Source organism: Colius striatus, chromosome 14 (assembly GCF_028858725.1).
Source record: "Colius striatus isolate bColStr4 chromosome 14, bColStr4.1.hap1, whole genome shotgun sequence".
In the NCBI taxonomy this organism is placed as follows: Eukaryota; Metazoa; Chordata; class Aves; order Coliiformes; family Coliidae; genus Colius; species Colius striatus.
Genome location: NC_084772.1, coordinates 19,210,791 through 19,230,691, shown reverse-complemented (window position 1 = coordinate 19,230,691; position 19,901 = coordinate 19,210,791). Strand labels below are relative to the sequence as shown.

The 19,901-nt window shown below is 45.7% G+C and overlaps 1 protein-coding gene across 1 annotated transcript; it reads right to left on the bottom strand.

Annotated features, from left to right (window-relative positions):
- Positions 1-4,791: 4,791 nt before the first annotated feature.
- Positions 4,792-18,916, bottom strand: WFDC1 (WAP four-disulfide core domain 1). Its single transcript, XM_062007485.1, has 7 exons — positions 18,740-18,916; positions 12,330-12,525; positions 11,699-11,782; positions 9,908-10,048; positions 9,191-9,232; positions 8,302-8,376; positions 4,792-7,449 (listed from the first exon to the last, which is right to left on the bottom strand). The coding sequence occupies exons 1-6, from the start codon at positions 18,884-18,886 to the stop codon at positions 8,318-8,320; spliced, it is 669 nt and encodes a 222-aa protein (XP_061863469.1). The 5' UTR covers positions 18,887-18,916; the 3' UTR covers positions 4,792-7,449; positions 8,302-8,317.
- Positions 18,917-19,901: the final 985 nt, after the last annotated feature.

Below are 19,901 nucleotides of genomic sequence, written 5' to 3'. Positions count from 1 at the left end.
CACGCCTTCCTTCAGCTGCAGGTGCACGCCCTAGCAAGGTGCTTTGCCCAAAAAACCCTCCCCAGGCAAACCCCACCTCTACTCCAGACCTGTGTCTGTTACAGGAATAGGGTGGCCCTGTGTGTGTGTGCAGCCAGCACTAGAGAGCAGGTTGAGGTCTGGCAGAGTCTATATTTTCCTCCACCCTCTGAAAAACAGCTTGCTGCAGGAGCGTTGGCGGGTGCCCCATCTGGGGCAGGCACACAGGGAGGGTGTGCTGCTGGGGCTGCTGCAGGCAGGGGCAGGACGGGTTACACACACTGCTCAGCCTGTCTGTAAACTCCCAGGTTGGGGAAATCCTGCTTGAGAAACGCTCCAGTCAGCATAATGCCGGTATTTATAAGTGTTTACACCAGGGAGAGGGTGTAAACGCATGATGTGTGAATTTGTGATGCACCTTTATTCAAAAGGCACTGTCTTTCATTTGTTGCAGGGGAGTGTTTCATGATAGATGTCAGCACACAGCTAAAGTTAACCAGTTATGTCCTTTCTGAAGATTTATAGCTGCCTCTCAAGAGGCATCGTGCTCTGCTTTGCACCAGGACACCCACGTCCTCCCCCAGGCATCATCACTGCAGAATTCACTTAGGCTTAAATCATCTCTAAGGTGTAACCTGTGAGACTAAGATCCCACTTTGACAGTAAAATCTGTGCCGAGGGAATCAAATGTCATTCCCAGACAGAGGAAAACGTGTAACATTCTACAGGAGAACAGTTTTCTCCTAGGACATCCTGGTGACAGCTTCACAGCTCTGGCAACACCTGGATCATGACAGGCTAAGACCCCAGACTCTCATCCACACTTCTCAACTCACAGTACTGAAAACTCAACCAACTTCCATTATGGAGCATGTCAGTGTTGCCTCTTTGCACCTCCCAGGTCCCACCAGCTCTAGCAAAAGCTGATGAGCCCCCTGGGACACACCATCAGCACGATGATGTAGCCAGCAGCTACAGATAACACAGCGTGTCCCTCTGAGGTGGTGAGGAAGGAAGGTTTCTTTCCAGTCTGAGGAGAAAATGAAGTGATTGGGAAACACCCTGTAAATAGCCAGGCTCTTGAAACACACAGCTAGGGCTCCCTGACTCCCTCAGCTCCTGATTGGGAAATGCTTTCTTAATGACACAAGGAAGTTCCTGCACCACTACACCAGCCCTCCTTCCCACGGGAAACTAGGCAGGGAGAATGCTGGGCACTGATTTTTTCAGGCAGCTCACATCCAGGCCCTGCCCAGGCTGTAGGTAAGGTGCTGAAATGAGGCTCGAAGGCAGTCCAAGCTCTCAGAGGTACAGATCTTACAGAAATGGATGGGAATTAGGTCTCTGAGCTGGCAAGTGCTTTTGAACCGGTCCCCTCCTTTTGGAGCTTTTGCACGGATCTGGAGCATGGCCAGCTGGCTCTGCTGCCATCCTGATAAGGCAAAGGAGGCCCTACCTGGCAAGGAAACACATTCTTCTGTTCATCTGAGTGTGTTTGTAGAATTGTAGAATCATGGAATAACTTTGGTTGGACAAGCCCTTGAAGCTCCTGGAGTCCCAGCCCTCCCCTCACCCTGCCCAGCTCACCACTGACCCATGGCCCTCAGCTCCAGGGCTTTGGGATCCCTCCAGGGCTGGGCACTCCCCCAGCTCCCTGGGCAGCCTGGCACAGGGGCTGACAACCCTCTCAGGGAAAAAGTTCTTCCTATTCTCCAGTCTAAACCTCTCCTGGTGAAACTTGAGGCTGTTTCTCTTGTCATTGTACTAGTCATAGCCATGGGATCATATTGAGCCTTTCCTTATGTGTCTGAGAGAAAAGCACTGAAAAACACCTTCCTGCTCTCTAGGAAGGTAGGGGAAAAAAAAATTGCTTGGCTTTTTGCTTGCTTTGCTCATCCCAAAACATCACTCACCCATTGCAACCAGCATATGGCAAGGGAGCTGTGGTCTGTGGGGCTCTGCTGTGAGCTGAGTCCACGGCCTGTGCTGGCCCCAGCGTAGCTCTCATCAGCCAAGTGCTGCTGACAGGATGGATAATTGAGCAAAAGGCTCTCACTGATCATTTCCTTATTTAACTTCCTCCTCTTGGCAAAAGCTGCTGCTTGTGGAAACGCATGTAGCTCAGCACTGTGTACACAATCCAGAGGAGAACATAATCCAGAACCTGTGCCACGTGGACACGGGTGAAGATGCCACATCCAGGGTATGAACGGCCTCCCAGCCTTGGGATGGTACCGTGACGGGTACAACGGGAATACCCAGACAAACAGCACACAGAAAAGGAAAAACACGAGTTGATGAGCAAAATAATGCACCATAATAATTGGTGTGTTGTGGTTTATTATCCAGCAGAACCATAGCTCGAGAGAAACAGCATTGTTTGGGCTCAGGACCATGACTCTGTCTGTCATCTTGATGTTCTTTCAGTCCTGTAACGTGAAATTACATTTTGTCACCCATGAAGCTGAGTTAATGCAGAAAGAAAACGTGATTGTTGCTGTTTGCCACACGTTCTGCAAAAGTGCTGAATGGACTGAAGCTGCATTTTCTCGCTGCTTTTGATTTCTGCCTGTTGGGAAATGTAATGGAAGGTTGATGTGTTTTGCTGTCTCTCAGCTCAGCAAATGCTGGGAATGAACCGAATCGAGACTACAGTGTAAAGAAAAAACCACTACTACAAAATGTATTTCTTTGTTCTGGTATAAGACAGAATTTTCACACTACAAAAACATAACCCACAGCTCAACTACAGCACTTCTACAGCATTTCCCATTTAATTGGATAACAAAGCTCAGGGTCTAACTAAGTAAGCTGTTTGGGAAGCTTTTTATTTAATAGAAAATATCTGTTATGAAGACACAAAGAGCCCAGCAGCCTCCATCTCACATCATGTGAGCCTAAAAGGTTGCAGCTGTGAGAGCAGGGTGCTGCTTTCAGTTGGAAACTCACAGCTACTTCATCTGCTTCCCTCCCCAAACCAAGGCTTGTCTCACTTTTGTTCCTCTTGTGCCACCTTGAGGGAAAAAACCTCTGGTGCATGGGTTGAAATGACAGTTTGCTGCTACACAAAAATCCAAACACTCTGCTTTCAGGTCGGTTTTTTTCCCTCAGGCCTCTGGGCAGAACATCCACTGCTCCTGGCTATAAAAGCAAAGAACAAAGTTTTGGACCACAGTTCTTTTCTGTCTTGTCAATACTACTGCTAAAGGCCAGGTGAAATCCTTAGGTCTGTCCCTAAGTGTGTCACCAGGATGGAAGGAGGGATTTGGTTAAATCACTTGTTCTCTGCACAACCTCCACTGCTGAAATTGGGAGACTCATCTAGCGGGGCAGCTCAGGCCAGGGGGAATGAACCCCACCATCCATGTCCTTCAAAAGGTGTGTTGCAAAGCTTCTCCAGTGATCCTGGCTATCCTAGCTACATAGAAAGGTGACAAAAAGGACAAAATAATGGAAGAAATAGGATTTACCTCTGTAGACTCACCAGCAAAAAGTATCTTTTTATCTTTAAAGGACATTAAATGATGCTGTGAATCCTTTTGCTACAGACAGACAATTGGTGCTTACGTGACACTACCTCCAGAGAAAAAACTATCCTGCATTGACAGCGTGAGGTGGGAGAAGCAAACAACCCCCTGCATGAACAAATCCCAGGGAGGGATAGGACAAGAGGAAATGGGCTCAGGTTGCACCAGGGGAGGTTGAGATTGGAGCTGATGGCAGAACGTTTTCCCTGATGAGAGGGTTGTCAGCCCCTGTGCCAGGCTGCCCAGCCAGGTGGGGGAGTGGTGGGCTTGGCAGGGTGAGGGGAGGGCTGGGACTGCAGCAGCTTCAAGGGCTTTTCCAATCAAAATGATTCAATGAGCCTATGATTTTGTCTCCCTGCAATCTCCCCATCCAAACAGACCATATGGCCAGTGCTGTGAGAAGTTCAAGTGATCCAAGGGTAACGTCACTGCCAGATTGAAGTGCTGCCCTGACACACACTGCTAGCTGGCCTCTGCTCAAAACCCACAGAAAACCTTTCCAAAGCAATGAAACCCAAAGTGTGATTCCCACTGAGAGGCAGCTTCTCTGTGACTCCTCAGTTATGGTTTCAGAGCAGAAGGGGAGCAATGCAGAAGGACTCCTGCTCACTGCTGATAAGCAAGCACAGCAAGACCAGTGTGGGTGGAGCTGGAGGGATGGTGAAGTTGTGCCCACTCCTGGAAAGGCAGTGCTCAGCAGTCCAGCCTCTCAGTTCTAGGCTCCTCTTTCAACTCCAGTATCTGGCAGTGGGCACCAGCCCAATGCTGGCCTCTGGCTTGGTTTGCTTTTCCACCCTTTAACAAACCTGGGCTTCCTGCAAAGCTGCCTGAGCAGTTGCTTCTGCTGGCAGCTGAAACTCATCCAGCAGTGAGCAACAGCTCTGCATCAACAAGGAAGATGCCTGGTCAAATAAAAAGGTCACTTTCTACTTGGGTCACCGTCTCCATCACCTTCCTTACAGTACTGTCCATCAGCTCCTCTCTGGGCAACAGAAATGAAGGTGCCAAGAGCTGAGTAAATGTCTGACCCACAAAGGGGGCCTGTCTGAAAGAGAACTCAGGTTGTAGACATGTTTTAGGGTCTGTCACTTCCCTCCCAAAGGACAAAATCTCTTCTGTCTCCCTGTGCTTATATTTCTGAGCTCTTCCACCAACTAAAATTGAAAAGACTTGTAATTCAAAGTCAATATATATGAAGAACAGACACAATTGAAACTAGGCAGAGTTGAAAAATATACTGGTCACTTTTTATTGAGCACCAAAGTGGCAGAACCTGTCCATGGCCAAGCACCAGGGACACGAATCAGGCAGTGACTGCCTGGGGCAGCACCAGAAGTGCCTGAGGGGCTGGAGGGCCACGGGCATCATTAGCACACAGTGATACATGTAAAGTTTATCATAGCACCAAACATGCTGTAAAGTGTACATGGAAACATTCAAAAAAACAACCTACAAGGGTAATTCCCTACTGTGCTTCACAAGGCTGTTGTGAAGCTGTTTGTCTTTGGGGAGAAGATGAGCTGAGGAAAACTCGTTTGGTCTGAGTTTGCGTTTCACCGTGTGATGGATGTTGGTGTTGAAAACACAGCATTTGGACAAATCTCTTCTGGGGCTTTTGTTTCTGAGTTTGACAATTAATAACTTGAAATGACTTGAAAAAAAACCACTCCAAGCATTCTAGCACCATGAGGAAGGGTGATGTCTTTGAGAACACCCAGTAAACAGAAATTCATCAACAAAGTATTAATTTGTCAGTTTTCTTTGTTTAAATAACAAGTAGAAAATACTTTTCCCATCCCAGCCAGGAAGGTTGGCAGGTCTGTGCTTTTGTAGCTATGAAAATACAGCCACTAAAGTGAATGTGTCCACTCAAATGAAGCACATATTTGGATGCCTGGTGAGATTAGGTTGAGATCTGAACTTTTAATCTTGCAAATTTGATAATGCTCAAGGCAAGTTTTTTTTTCCAAGTAGATCCTCACAGGTTTTTAAGTGCTGAATTCTTAATTTTAAAGTAGAACAGTTTGGCATTTAGTCTTTGGGGTTTATTGGTGACTACTGAAGGGTTTGGCTCATGGGATTTTTCTGCAAAAAGTGAAGTTGAAAAAAAACCAACTCAATCCATGTCACTGAGCAGCACCTCAGAGCAAGGCTGCATGAGGCTTTCATTTGCAGCTGTGTTGCTTTAACATCAGTAGCAAAGCAGCAAGTTTCTGGCCCAAACTGACACTGGAACTATAAAATATGGATGGAGTCCTGTCTCTCTGCAGGAGTTACTATACTCTTGTACGAAGCTGTTTGTGATAACACACTAGAGATAGATCTGACTTGGGTGTTGCGTTTAATACCTGGAACTTGGAGCAAAGGCACAAAGAAGTGAATGGAGTTCAACAAATGAAGATATTTAGGAAAATGTGGAGGCCTTCATCTGTTCCTTGGCTCTGTAAAGCATGGAGGGGTATGCCTGTTCTGATAGGAAACAGAAGAGCAGTTTGGCCTCTTTCATCTCTCCAGCTGCAAATGTCACATGCAAAGTATCAAGTGTTTTATAGGCGCCGTAGCTCTGGCTTAAACCATTTGGTGAGTGGAAAAAAAAATATATCCCATAGTTTGTGGGTGGAAGCAGGCACTTGCATTTGTGAATTGGGTATTTATACACACTGCTACTACTCTGCATATTAAAATGCTCATCTTATGCATGCAGATGGGGACACACACTGAACACGGGAGCAAACACGGCTGCTTTCACCTAGCAGTTCTGGCAGGTTTCTCAAAAGGAAATGCAACTGTCCCTTTAGGACTGCCACAGAAAAGGAAACCACTAATAGAAGATGTGGTTTCCATTTTATGATGCCAAACAGCTAAAAGATGCTGTAAGACCCAAACACAAATAACTTGACCTTAAGGATTTATGGAAGTCAACATAAAGTTAGAGGAGTTCTAAAGAGCAGTTGCCCATCTGCCAGAAAATCCTTCTAATCACAAACATTCATCCTGCTTTTTCTCCTCTAACATGTGCCACAAATAATCCAGACTTTGGCTCTCTTGCTGAGGTTCTGCAGGTACAAAACCACAGAAGTACATTTTGTGAGTGTTAACTGTGCTGGCTAAAACAACAGCATAAAAACACTGGCAAGCATGTGTGTCTGCTTAGATACTGTAGAAAGGAATCTGTTCCACTCTATTCTAGCTCTCGATCTGCAGCTCATTGGTCTGAGAAGCTAAAGGAAAGTAACTTCAAACAACTCATGCATAAAACCATGCTCCTAACTCAGAGTTCCTCAAAATCTTAAGATTTCAGGTTTAGGTCTGTAGGCTGGGTGTCAAACCTGCTGAACCTCAGAAAGCAGAAATAGGAAAAGAAGACATCTGCAGGTTTCTTTGAACTTTAAGCTTATGAAAGGCTGCTTTAAAGTAGTTGTTCAAGATAGGCAGGCACTGGATTTGAGCCCCTTTAGCCTTAGAGTCCTGCCTATTTGAATGCAGCTTTAGATATGATATTTAGGTTCTGACATCACTTCATTTTTATAATACTGATTTATGTTCATGATTCTGCAATCTGAATCACTCATGTAACACACATAAAGGTCAGGGGCTGTTCCAGCAGCATGATAATGCTGCTGTGGCTTGCAGGGAACTGCTTGGAGGTATTTGCATTTCAGTGGTAGAAGGGCAGCTCATAAATGGCGTGGTTTCTCTGAGGGGATCACATTTCTCACCCTCCTGATAGATTTAAGATGTAGGCTCATCCTGTTCCTTCAATAGCAAAGTCTTTTCATCCCTGATGGGCAGGGATCAGGGTAATGCTGAGACGTGCTTGTGGAGATTTGGAACCAGAGTTCTTCCAACACAGAAAACTGTTGGGTAAAGCATTCCTTGACAGCTGCTTAACAGAGTGGTCCAGCTGGGTGAAAATCAAACAAAAAGAAAAGAGGACTTAAAATGTTTATCCTTCCTGAGATGTTTACACAGAACTTGTCCTTATATAGCTGTGTAATCTTAGTCAGCCTGATGTAGGTACAGAAAAGACACACTCAACTGCCTTGTTTTCATAACTGCCAGTTAAGCTCAAGATAGTTTTAAAGCAAAGCTGAAAGTGTTGAGAAAACTTTCTTGGGACAGAACCCTTGGTTTAATAAATATTTTCACTCTTGCCTAATTCAAAGCCTGATAAAACGGAGCTTTCTCAACCGGCCAGGTCCATGTATGTTGATTCACGAGTGGATCACACTGTTCAATGCCACTGGTCACACACATAAAGTTATCCCACAAAATCACCCATGTGACTAAGTATTTGCAAGACTCACTCTTTATGCAGTCAGTTCAGAGTAAAGAGCTTTTTAATTTGTCTTGCAGGAGCAGTTGTACCTGCATTAGAAGCAAGCCCTAAACATAAACTTTAAAACCTGAAGGCACACAAAGTTATGCAGCATTTAGTTTTCATCCTGAAAATCACTCCAACCTCCAAACACCCACAAGGCAAAGGTTCTTCAAAGATATCAGGTGCATCTTGTGAAATTAGAACAAAAAGTGGGAGGGGGAAAGTGAGAGGTAGGAAAAACAATAACTTCTCTATTGACTTTTACAGCACCATCTGGTTTTTTTGGCAAGTTTACACCTGTACTTAATTTTAAGGTGCTTTCCTTAACACTGGCATTTTGATGAGGTAATTTCTCTCTCAAACAACTATTTCTTTAAATAATTCCATACCAAGCACTGACTATTTCCACCCAGCATTCCCTTTATCCACACTTACCCAGGCACACCTTTGATTATCCTAAATGCTTCTGCTGGCTTTTCACATAGCCAACCACGTTGTTGGAATTGCTCCCTGTCAAATAAACATCAGCAAAGTTAGATTTTAAGTTAGTCTGTGGCAAATGTCTTCTCAAGCTTCTCTAAGCAGTACAGTTTACTGGTGTCATTGCATTGCAGTTCTCTGGGAAAGCTGTGATAGCCCACTGCACAGGGGAAAGGAAATTATTTCATAGGTGTATCAAAACTGGCAAAATGTATCTGCTCATAAGTCTTGTCATATCAAAGATGTTGTCTAGTTATAGCCAGTCTGATCTGACTGTTCCCCTCCAGATCCAAGAGTCAGCAGAAACCAGGAGCTTTGAAGCCATGAGGAAAAGGATCTTCTGGAAGATCCTCCTGCTTTCCTTGAGATGTGTATTGATCACTTTGTGCAAGGGACCTGACACCTCCTGTGATTGATTCATTGGGCTCCAGCCATCTGTTATCACACACCACAATACAAGCTTTTGACAAAACACCCTGCTTTTGCCAGAGTTTTCTGTTCATCTGTAAGGAGTCCTGAACCATGAGCAAAGCTACAAAACTATACTTAAAAATAACACAGGGTTATTGGATTGGGGGTTTCTCATCCCTTGGTGGAGCCCCCAGCAGAAGGCTGCACCATTTAACACACTGTGTCACAGCTGGAGGTTTTAATTCTCAGGAGACCACAGCCAGGACATTGCACATCTTAAAACAAGATCTTCTGACCAAGGCACGGCGAGTTGAGACTAAACAATCTCTTTTTGCTATGTACAAACCTTCATTTCATAAGCAGCAAATTCCTTGTGAGCAATGCAATAACTATAAAGCTTCATAATAGCAAACCCCTCATGCCAGTGGCTTACCAAAATATTCCTTGTAATACTTATGCCTCAGATTGCGTCCATCTGAAAAAGAAGGTACGTAGTGAGAACATGCCCAGTCAGCCTTCATCCCTGTGCTAAACCCCAGCCTTCTGTGGACAGCACAGAGGAGTTACAGGTACAGAAAATCTAAGCTCACAAACAGGAAAATGAAAGATCTCTGCAGCAGAAGTAGTGCAGGCTGCTATAAACCTCATACAAATCTATTTAGATTACAGAGCTATGTGGACATGGCTCACTTTCCCTGAGAGGGGTTGAGCAAAAGTGCTGTCAGAACTAAGGGAACAAGGCTTTGGATGCAGAAAGTAGTGTCAGAAGTCAAAACTGGAATTTGAAACTCATTTCTTAGGTAAGTGTGTAGTAATATATAAATATCTCTAACTTTTGTGCTGTGGAATAATGGCACATGCAGGTTGCTACCTGCTCTGCTTACACAATCCCAGATGACACTGGCATACAGAGCAAAGAAGAAACACACCCCCTGCTTTGGGTATTTCACATAGCTCAGGCAATATCAATAGCATCAGAGATGCGAGGCTGCTGCAGAGTGGGGACTGTCTCCCAGCTGAGCTGTCACACACTGCCCTGGGGCCTCAGGCTGCCCAGAAAACCCAGGAAACCCGTGAAACCAGATTTACCACCAGACATAGTGTTTGCCTGACAGAACAAGAAAGGAAAGGAGGCTTCCAGTCAACTGACCTGGATTTCCACGGAGCTTGATGCACTGGCCCCTGTTAGGGATTCCTTCAGCTGTGTTACCTGGGTTGATGATGTGACATTCATACCCTGTGGGGCAATGCAGGGGCTCATCTCCATCTTCAGTGGTACTGCAGGCCTCAGCTGCAAAAGAAGCCTACAGGTCACAAACCATGGCTGTACCATCCATGAGTAACCAAAACGTGACAACAGAGACACCTTCACCTGCATCTCCTCCCAGGCAGGCTCTCAGGTTACTTCCCATGCAAGGGTACCAAGGAGCCAACACCTCCCCAGAGGCCTGGCAGAGCAGGTGAGCCACTTCACATCTTACATAGACTGACGTGTCGAGCCCGATATGGGGATCATGGGTCAGCCCCATGACCTGTGACAACACCCTTCACACAGCCTGTTGTGCAGGTTCTGTGGGAGCACTGAAGACAAACAAGCTCTGCCCAATGTGCTCGTGCTAGTGTGTGCTCTCTCCACACAGCTATTCCCTCCCTGCAGCCTGAAGTCTGGTCCAGACAGTGTTTCAGGCTGGGTGAGGAATCAGGGAGATATGACCAGGAAGCTGACAGCTTGCTGCTTTGTTCTCACTGATGAATGGAAACCTCAGATGTGACTCATTATGGAGTAAGGCCATGGCACCCCCTGTCACAAACAGAGGATTTATGTTCCTTTAACCTGGATATCCAGCAAGTGCAGAGCAGGATAAGAAAGGGAAGCAGGACTCATGGGCAGTGTTTGTGTCCATTAAATGCATCAGCTATGCAGGGACTCTCCACTCTTTCATTTGCCAGGATGTTAATTTCAGTGACCTCTGCTGTAATTCTCATGCCATGACTGATGGCTCTTATTTCACTAATTACTCCCTCAAGCTGAGATGAAGGTGTTAAGATAAGAACAAATAACACAAGGATGACAGGGATGGATGAAGAGGAACCTATTTTATCTTATTTCTAGCAGTGCAACTCCAATGAGCTGGAAGCAGAAATGTCTCTTGAAGAACTAGGAGCTTCCATAATAGATGAGTCAAGGTTCAGAGAGTCTGATAGCAGCTGTGCAAGCCTAAACAGGGTAATTTATTGGCACTACCTGTGTCCCACTAAAGCTGATCAAAAGCTGCAATAGGCTTTCCATGAAGAAATGAAGAACTTCAGGCATACATGCATCTGAAAACGTCTCATACAAGAAAGCTTCTCTTCCCACCTCCCCACTGCCACCTCGTTTCAATTGGAGGTATTGGAAAAAAAATGAACTAAAAGAGCTTTCCCTAGGGAGTTAAGCTAAGACCAATCTCATTAGCAGCCCTCAAGTTTAGATGCTGCCAGCTCCATGTCAGCTTGACACAGCTCTGCAGCAGTTTACCAGGGCTCTGGTTCAAAGCAGCCTTCAGACCTGAGAGCCCCAACCCCAGCTCAAGGTATTTGTGTGATGAGGCTGCTCTGGATTAAAAGATCTCCCAGTCCAAGTCCACTCACAGTCTATCAGGAAGCTGCCAGAAAATATGTCAAGCCCTTTTCACTAAAAAACAAAGAAAAAAGAAGATGTATATTTCTCCTTATGTCAAGATCCGTTCCCTGGAGCATTCCCAGTGCTCTGCTTGGTGAGCCATAGCCATCAAACTCAACTGATTTACTACCCCTGCACCACACAGCATCATTCCTCTGAAACTCCAGACAGATACCAGCATCCTGAGCAGCTCAACATCCCTGGCAAGCCCTGTATGTGATGAGCACATTATTTAGTGCCTCTGTGTAAACTCTGATGTTGCAGAGAAACATACTGTACCTTGTAAGACTTCCTCTGGGCCATCCAAAAGCCACCCATTTCCTCCCAGCCAGCGAGGTTTGGGCTGAACCAACCAGTCTAAAACTGCAAAAGACAGAAACACCAAACCTGAGAGTGAAGGTGGAACAGCCAGAGGGTGCACGGTCATGGAAACACCACAGAGTTCCTCTGATGAGGGATGAAGGATGGATCTGAGTTTTCAGCAAGATGCTTATATGCATGTCCTTGTTGTTCCAGTGGCAAGAGAGCCATGGATGTTACCCAGGGCCACAAGGACCTGGTGTTGCAAGGGCCAGAGCAGCTTCTCTTTCTCATCCTCCATTGCATGGGTCGGATGGGATAGCTGCCTTGCTTCTGTGAGAATGAATTCAGACTGGGATTACACCTTTTCCTGAGCACATAATCTCAGGAAAAGAACTGCCCTCAAGTGATTTCTACCATTCATACTGGTGGAAATTGTGCAACATCAGCTGGCTTTAGACAATTTTTTGCTTCAGCCACTATCCCAGAAATCAGGAGTGTGGAACTGAAGCTTCTACCCTCAGCTCACACCCACCCACGCCCCAAAGCTCACGGGGATGACTACCATCATTTCTGCATGCTTCTCTCTACCAGCTTGGGCTCACTGTACCTGGGGGTGGCTGCACAGACTCCAGGCAGGCGTAGATGCAGCCGTTGTAGCAGCAGCGCTTGTGCCTCTCGCACTCGGAGTCGGAGCGGCAGCTGGGCACCTCGCAGGCCCCGGCGGGCAGCGTCTGCGGCGGCGGCGGGCACCGGTCGTTCTTCTGGTAGTGGGAACTGTGAGAATGAAGAGGGTACTCATAATCCTTGCAAAGAAAAGAAAAGGAAACAAAGGTTTGGCACAAGGTGGACACCAAATGTCGCGTCAGTTGAGATAGATGAGTGCTTTTCAAAGGGGTTCATCTGGGAGAAGAGTGAGCCATGCAGCTCTCCCAAGCACACTGAAGGGAGAGCTGTGTCATCACCTTAGCACACTGCTTTGGAAACACTTTCCCACCAAATTGTTCTATGGAACTATAATTAGTTTATAATTTGAGATTATGATAATAAGGAGGTAACAAAACCCCAAACCAAAACCCTTTAAAGTCTTTTGTACTTGTCTGGGAAACAGAGAGGAAGGCTCCTGGCATCCTCATGATGAGCACACCAAGACATTGAGATAGCAAAGCAGTGTAAATGACACTGTGCTGCTTTGAGGTTATGTCTCCAAATGAGACCTGGAACTAATGTCCCAGGTAGCACTTGTCTCCTCATCAGGCTCCTTCTATCTTCATCACCTTCTTCTGCAGCAGAATTTATAGGGTAATCTTTCAAGCACCCACTGTGGAGTCTTGGGTTGCTAAATTAGAGACCATTTCTAGAACACGAGATTATCTGGGTGAGATCTGTGTGGGTGATGTCAGTTCAATTCCAAAGAAGATGAGGCTGCATTTAACTACAGAAGAAAGGAGCCCAGCTGCTCGTTGCACATGGAAAGCACAAGGAAGACTTAAAGTGCTTTAACAAGCACAGGATTTTACCAGAAACATTTATAAGGGGCAGCATTCAGGTACTGTTCACACTGGCAGCATCTCAGCAAGCAGCCAACGCCTTCCAACAGAGAGGTGAATCACACAAACCCACTCCTTTCTCACCTATGGCTAAACTACTTGCCCCTGGGCTTGAGCTCAACTCTCCAGAGCAGCACAAAGTACTCAAAGGGCAACCAGTTATCAGATTTAGTAATAAATATTAAGAGGCTCTCATCAAATCAGAAGATGGATTCTGGATTTGCACTTTTGAAAGAGATGAGCACGTAGCCAGAGGTATGAAGTGAGCACTGCCATGCACTCGTTAGCAGGCTGTTGAGTGAGAGTCCTACATACACATGGCCTCATCAGTGTTGTGTTACAAAATCAGTGAAGAACATCTGGGGTTTTTATTCCAAGAAACAACATGGTGCAACTGTTCCCAAGGGGATCTCAACGAAATTTCACCATCAGACTATGAAGAAATTTGAAGTGAGACCAGTGTCCCTTTTTATCTACATGCTGTCACATCCTCATTGTTGCAGCCTCCCAAAGTTTTCTGTGGGACATGTGTGCCTTGGTGAAACAGCATGTACACACGTGTACTCCCCAAAAAAATGTCATAGGAGAGGCCCCAGGATGCCCTTTGTCCCAAGGACTGACTGCTGGCCCACGTGGCCCCTGCTGCCACAGGGGACCAAGCCACCAGCAATTATCCATAACAGGGAAAAGAGCATCACCTTCCCTCTCTAGAGAACGAAGACAAGCCCAAGGGGCACCACAAAAATAATGATGCACATTGTGGTACTGATGTGAGAAATGTGACTTCCATACTGTACACAGCATAGAATCCCATTGATAAGGCGGTGGTTCTTACATGGAAGCTTCCCTCTGTTCTGTGAACCATAGCTGGGGGAAAACAGAGAGCAGCCAAGGTGCTGGGCTGCCTGGTTGCACAGCGGTTGTCAGTCAGTGCAGAGGCACAGAGAAAAGGTGGTTAGAAGTTTTAATTTCTGTTACAAGGTGTACATTAAAGAAAATCCATATCCTGGTTATATCTGTAACTGGTTAAATAACATGTGTGTGTGAGAGAGAGGATTCCTAACGCTTGCACAGATGACAGCTTCCTGTCCTGTTCACAGCATCAGTAAACTATTCTGCCTTTTCCTTAGTTATTTCCATTCAGTGGAAGGGAAACTGCTCAAAGCCCCTTCCATGAGTTTGTTTTCCCATGGATTAGTACCACAAAATACAACTGAAAAAGAAATATTCCTAATTTTGATGATGTTAATCAAGATGTGAGCTATCACACCACCCCACTCCTCACAAGCTGAGAGCACTCCAGCCTTGAAACAGTGTGCTTCTGAAGGGAAGATGTTGCAGGGTCCACTTTTTTCTTGCTGTTGTTGGGATTTTAACTTGAGAAAATGCTTGGACTAAATATATAAGTGAGCATTTAACAGCAAATCTATATGGCTCCAAACATTTCACAAGTCTCCTTGCTGGAGGGAGCATCTACCCTGGAAGGTCAGTTTACTATTCTATTATTTGAAATGTCAGCTGCAGAGTGAAACGTGTCCAAATTAATACTGGCAAAAAAACAACATACATGGAAAAAAACCCCAACCCAACAAACCTGAAAGAACTACTGCAGTTGCTTCACAGATGATTCAGAAAGTAAGAAGCCAAGATCACAATGAGCAGCTGGCTCAATGAATGAGATGATTTCCGTTTGGGAACAATGTAACATTTTTAGCCAAATAACTTTGTACCTCATGACCTCCCTGCCCATTTACTCTGTTAACCTATTGCTCTGAACCCTTTTCTTTCAAATCTCAAGGTAAAAAAAGCTCCCATATTTGTGCATTTGGTCTATTGAATCCATTGCCACTGGTTTCTGTATGCATAAATCATCCCTGTGGGAAACAGGATTCCTTCATTCCCAAAATAGCCTGGCTAAGGATGTCTCCAGGTATGGGTTACGAGGTCTTTTTAAAAGCTCTCCCAGGATTCACAGTTTGGCTGGGATCTACAGCTGGGATTTATTGGTTTTACAGATTGTGACAACAGTCAAAATTTCTTCCTTATGAATAATTTTCAGTGCAGAAGGCAAATTGCTGTTTCCCATGGAGGCTTATTAAATCACTGCAATGACAATCTGCCTCAGAGATATCCAGAAGCAAAGTAAGGGGAAAAGTTCAGAGTTCATCTGAGGAGCCCTAGAGGTCAGGAAAGATGAGTAGGAAAAACCTGAATGCAATCATTCACTCTCAGCCAATATTTTCAACAGTCTGCCTCCCCAAAATCCCAGATCTGTTCTATTAATATACCTGAAATTGGACTCTGGGCTTGTGTCAAAGCACAATTCTGTGCTAATTCATATTCTGCAAAGCCACCCTCAAGATCACACACCAGGCTTATTTCCAGCCTCCAGTCACTCATTCTCCTCCTGGCAGGTATTTCCAAACACTGTCCATAAACCACTTTTCTCTGAAACAATACACATTCAGGAGGAATTTAGAGCCCTGTGATATTTCTACCAAAGACCTGGAGAAACGTAGATCACCAGTGATCCAAGTTGCAAACATCAGGCTGCAGAAGAGTTACATAATCTGAAGGTTAAGGCTGAAACAATAGGAATAATATTGTCCTGCTGCTAGCTCTGGATTAGTAGTTTTGGTTCTGGTGTCTGCAGTAATGGAAGATTGCTGCAAAATAAGGATGGGCTCCAAGGAGATGCATGATAGTCATTAGAGGACCGGAAAGCTGGGAGTACAGTGCAAGACTTCCATGTGTGCATGCAGGTTTCAAAGGAGAGGCTGAGGGCTGCTCTGATCATATGTTACTCTGAGGCATACATGGGACAGAAGTCTCATGGGAAGTGTGCTAATCTGGTAGAGGAAGAGAGTATCTCAGTGCTGATCTATGACAGCTAGCTGGAGGGTACATCAATATTGGGAAGGAGATTACAGCAGCTGTGAGGAATTCTTCATTCCTGGAAATCTTTAAAAGAAGGCTGGATTTCTTTTTCCTAAAATGCTTGATACAGTTGACACTGGAACAAAATCAAGGCTGACCCAGGTTTTCCTACTAGGCATGTGGGTGTCTTGACAATGAACTGAAGCCCACTCACAGGTAGCTCCCTCTCTCTGCCCTTTGGGAACAGTCCACAGCCTGTGTGGGGGCTGCAGAACACCACCTGCAAATCACTACACATGACAAAGTCTCTCTGGCTGTAAAATACATGGATCTGCTACAAGCTGAAAGCCCAGCTCCTCCATCCCACTGTGACTGACAGTTTTTTCTAACTGCATTCCTTCTCCTCTTTTTCCCTTTGTTCTCACTCCATCCCTCCTTACCAACCACCACCCTCCCTCAGACACTTCAATGAAGAGCTCTTGGCCAGACCTCTAGCCAGCTCCTCATGGTAACACCTGCTTGTCATTCTGTGGCCAGCAGTTTGGTTGATGCATTCTTCCTGCTGTAGATTCAGATTTTTTGGGCTCAGACAACATAACCCTCAGTCAAGTCCTTACTCCTGCAGCCCTTGCCCATGTCCTTCTGTGGGCCCCCCAGGGATGTCTATGGCCCAGTTCCTGTATGGTTGCACGCTCCTGTAACGTCTCCATCTGTTATTGCTCTACTCAACTGACTCACAGATCAGCTGTTCCACCCACAGCCTCAGATTTCCAAACTGGTGGGATTTCAAGCTGTAGTGTTTGGTAGAAAAGAAAACAAGAAGGTCTGCCAAAACCAGACTTTTAGTGGGTAAGAGGATGGAGAGTGGACACCTTACAAGGCTTTGAGAAGGGAAAAGAAAAGCATTTTCTTTTATTCCTTAGATATGATGTCTCTGTCAATGTGAGCAACTGCTTGCCAGAGCAGTAGCACCTGCATTCATGCCTGCCAGAAAAAACAGTCCTTTGAAGAACTGTAAATTGAAAGAAGAGGATATACCCTCAGGGAAGGAAGCTCTGTGTCTCTACAGACACATTATCTAAAGATCAACATGTAAATTCCTGTTCTATGCCTGTCGGATCTCTCTGGGTCATTTACTTCATGGCTCCTACTGAATTTGAGCTTCACATTGAAATATGTCAAAATAACAGACTAACAAACACCCTTTCCAGGGAGTGATTGTGCAGGAAAGCCAGCTCTTCACATCACCATTTTCCAGTTAAAGTGCAAACTAAATGATATCTTGTCCCAAGGCAGGTTACAGTGAGGAAAAGCTCATGTAAGATACTGGGGTGCCTTTCAAATGCTGACACAATATTTTCTGCAAAATTTCAAGGGGACAACAGCACCATATTTCAGTTCAGTCAGCAGGGGCAAAAGCCCTGTGTCACACTTCTGAGGCAGCAATCTCACAAACAAAATGCAGCCATCTCCCCAGACATCACTCTAGTTGTCATGGGCACAAAAGCATCCTTTTAAAATGAAAAGCTTTTATATGTGGCTACAGGAAACAGGTGGCAGAATCTTCATGTGACACCAAGGAGTTGTTTATGCACATGCAATGGCTGGAAGACACAATCAAACCCGAGCATGAGAAAATAGAATGGCTGGGGCTTCTACCTAAGTGATTTGGAAGGAGCAGAAGCCTCAGGTCAGTGCTGGCTTCTAAGAAGACTCTTAAGGAATAAGTCAAACTTTCCATTTTTGTTTTCTCTCTAAATAGCAGGTCCTGAAAGTCAAACTATCACATTCTTCTCATTCTTTTTTCTCCCTTCCCCCCCCCAAATTTCCTCCATGGCCATTTCTAAGAGTCTTTTGGCCCAAGCACACCAAGGAAAACACCCAGCATCATCATTTTCTCCACTCACTTATTCCTGCTCCTGTTTCAATTCCAGCACAACTGCCCTGAGTTATTGCAGTCAGAGCAGTGACTGTGCTGAGAGCCCACGTGAGTCTGACAAAGGGCAGCAGAAAGGAGCTCTGCTCTCAGTGACCATGCCAGGCGAGGCACAGCCATGAGAATGGACTTCTCTGACCAGCTCCTTACACCTGTGAAGGTGATCAGCACGTTATTCTGACACTGGATGCAGAGATCTCTGTGCTCCAGTGATTTCCAAAGCCCTAGGCAATGCCACTACCATGTTTCACTAGGAGCTGGAGTGGAGGAACTGGGCAGGGAACCCTCCTCCCTGCTCTGAGCGATAAATCACACTATCATCTTTTCATTAAATCTATGCCCAGATTTAGGTTTTGCACTCCCCTTCTCCTTATTCCTTTTTCCCTTGCTGCTTTATGGATTTTCAGGGCAAAAGCAATGACTGCAGCTGTACCAATGTCTTCTCACTGTCCCAAACGTGCTGTACAAGTTTCCCATGGCAGCAGCTAGGTGGCAAAAGTTTCACCCAGCCTGGGAAACTTAATGCAACTCATTTCTAAAGAGACAGCCTGAGAATTCAAATTCTTATTCTAAAAAGAAACAGAGATGTAAAGAAACCCCCCCTTTCAGGGTGAGCATCCCCAGCTCCCCAAAATCCCCCCACTGCAGTTTACTCACATCGTATTTCTCCGTCACTTTCAGATGCAGAGCACGCTTCCAGAGACTCCTCGCACAGCCCAAATCTGGCAGCACAACTAAGACACACAAGGCAGCAGTGAAGAGCTTTTTACAGAAATGCATCTCTGACAGCGCCCTGGAATCCATTTTCCCAAGGAGAGATCAAATAAGGAGCTTGGCTTTGAGATCCAGGCGATTAAGAGTCTCAGCAAGGAGGAAGGGGGACGGGAAGGGAGGGAGGGAGGGAGGGAGGAGGGAGAGTTTGGAGCTGCTTTTTGCTGTGCAGCTTCTGGGAAGGGAAAGGGAAGGGGGAAAAAAAAGCAGGAGTCCCCAAGCAGAAGCCAAGAGCTGCTGTTGAACTTCTTTACTCCACTCCAAGTTAGATCAGGTTCTCGGCTCACGTGTTCACACAAAGCACATGCTCTCCTTGAATGATAGATGGGAAGATTACTTGGAAAGATTATTTTTAGACCTTTGTTCCCAACATCTGGCATCCTCAGAGAGCCCCATTCACAGCCCAAGCGTGGGATCAGATGACAGCTGCCGCAGGGGGAAATAAAGGTCTTGGAGGGGTGGGCTCGGCAGCTTCTAGCAAATAGCACACCCAAACTGTCCAAGCTCCACGTCTCTCCCTTTGTGTGCTCCCCACTGTGCCCTGAGCTGTGGGTTTGGATCATGTTTTGACAAAGTGATAACTTCATTTGAAGACTGCTTGAAGGAAATGATTTAAAGCTGTGATAAACAGGCAGGGGCTTTAATTAAAGCAAGCTGACGTTAGCTTTCTGCCAATGATTTCAAAGAAGGGGAAGATGTGGCCGTTGGGGAAAAATAAATCCATATGCATGGGTGGGGACAAGGGAAGGAAGGTGCTTTAGAAATGACATGACCAAATGGAAAGTGAGGAAGGGGACGTGAGTCAGCCTGTGCCTGACAATGGGAGAGACAGAGAGACTACATCTGGGGTATTAGACAGCGACATGGACATTCAGGCACCCAAATGCCTCAAGGACGAGAATGGACTTGTGAAATCAGCCTGAGAGCATCCTAGCATCCTGCCTGGGATGGGGACAGAGGCAGGTGCCAAAGAGAAAGTATGAGAAGAGGGCAACTGTTACCTATACACAAGTACAGATACATAAACATGTACATATATATGTGCATG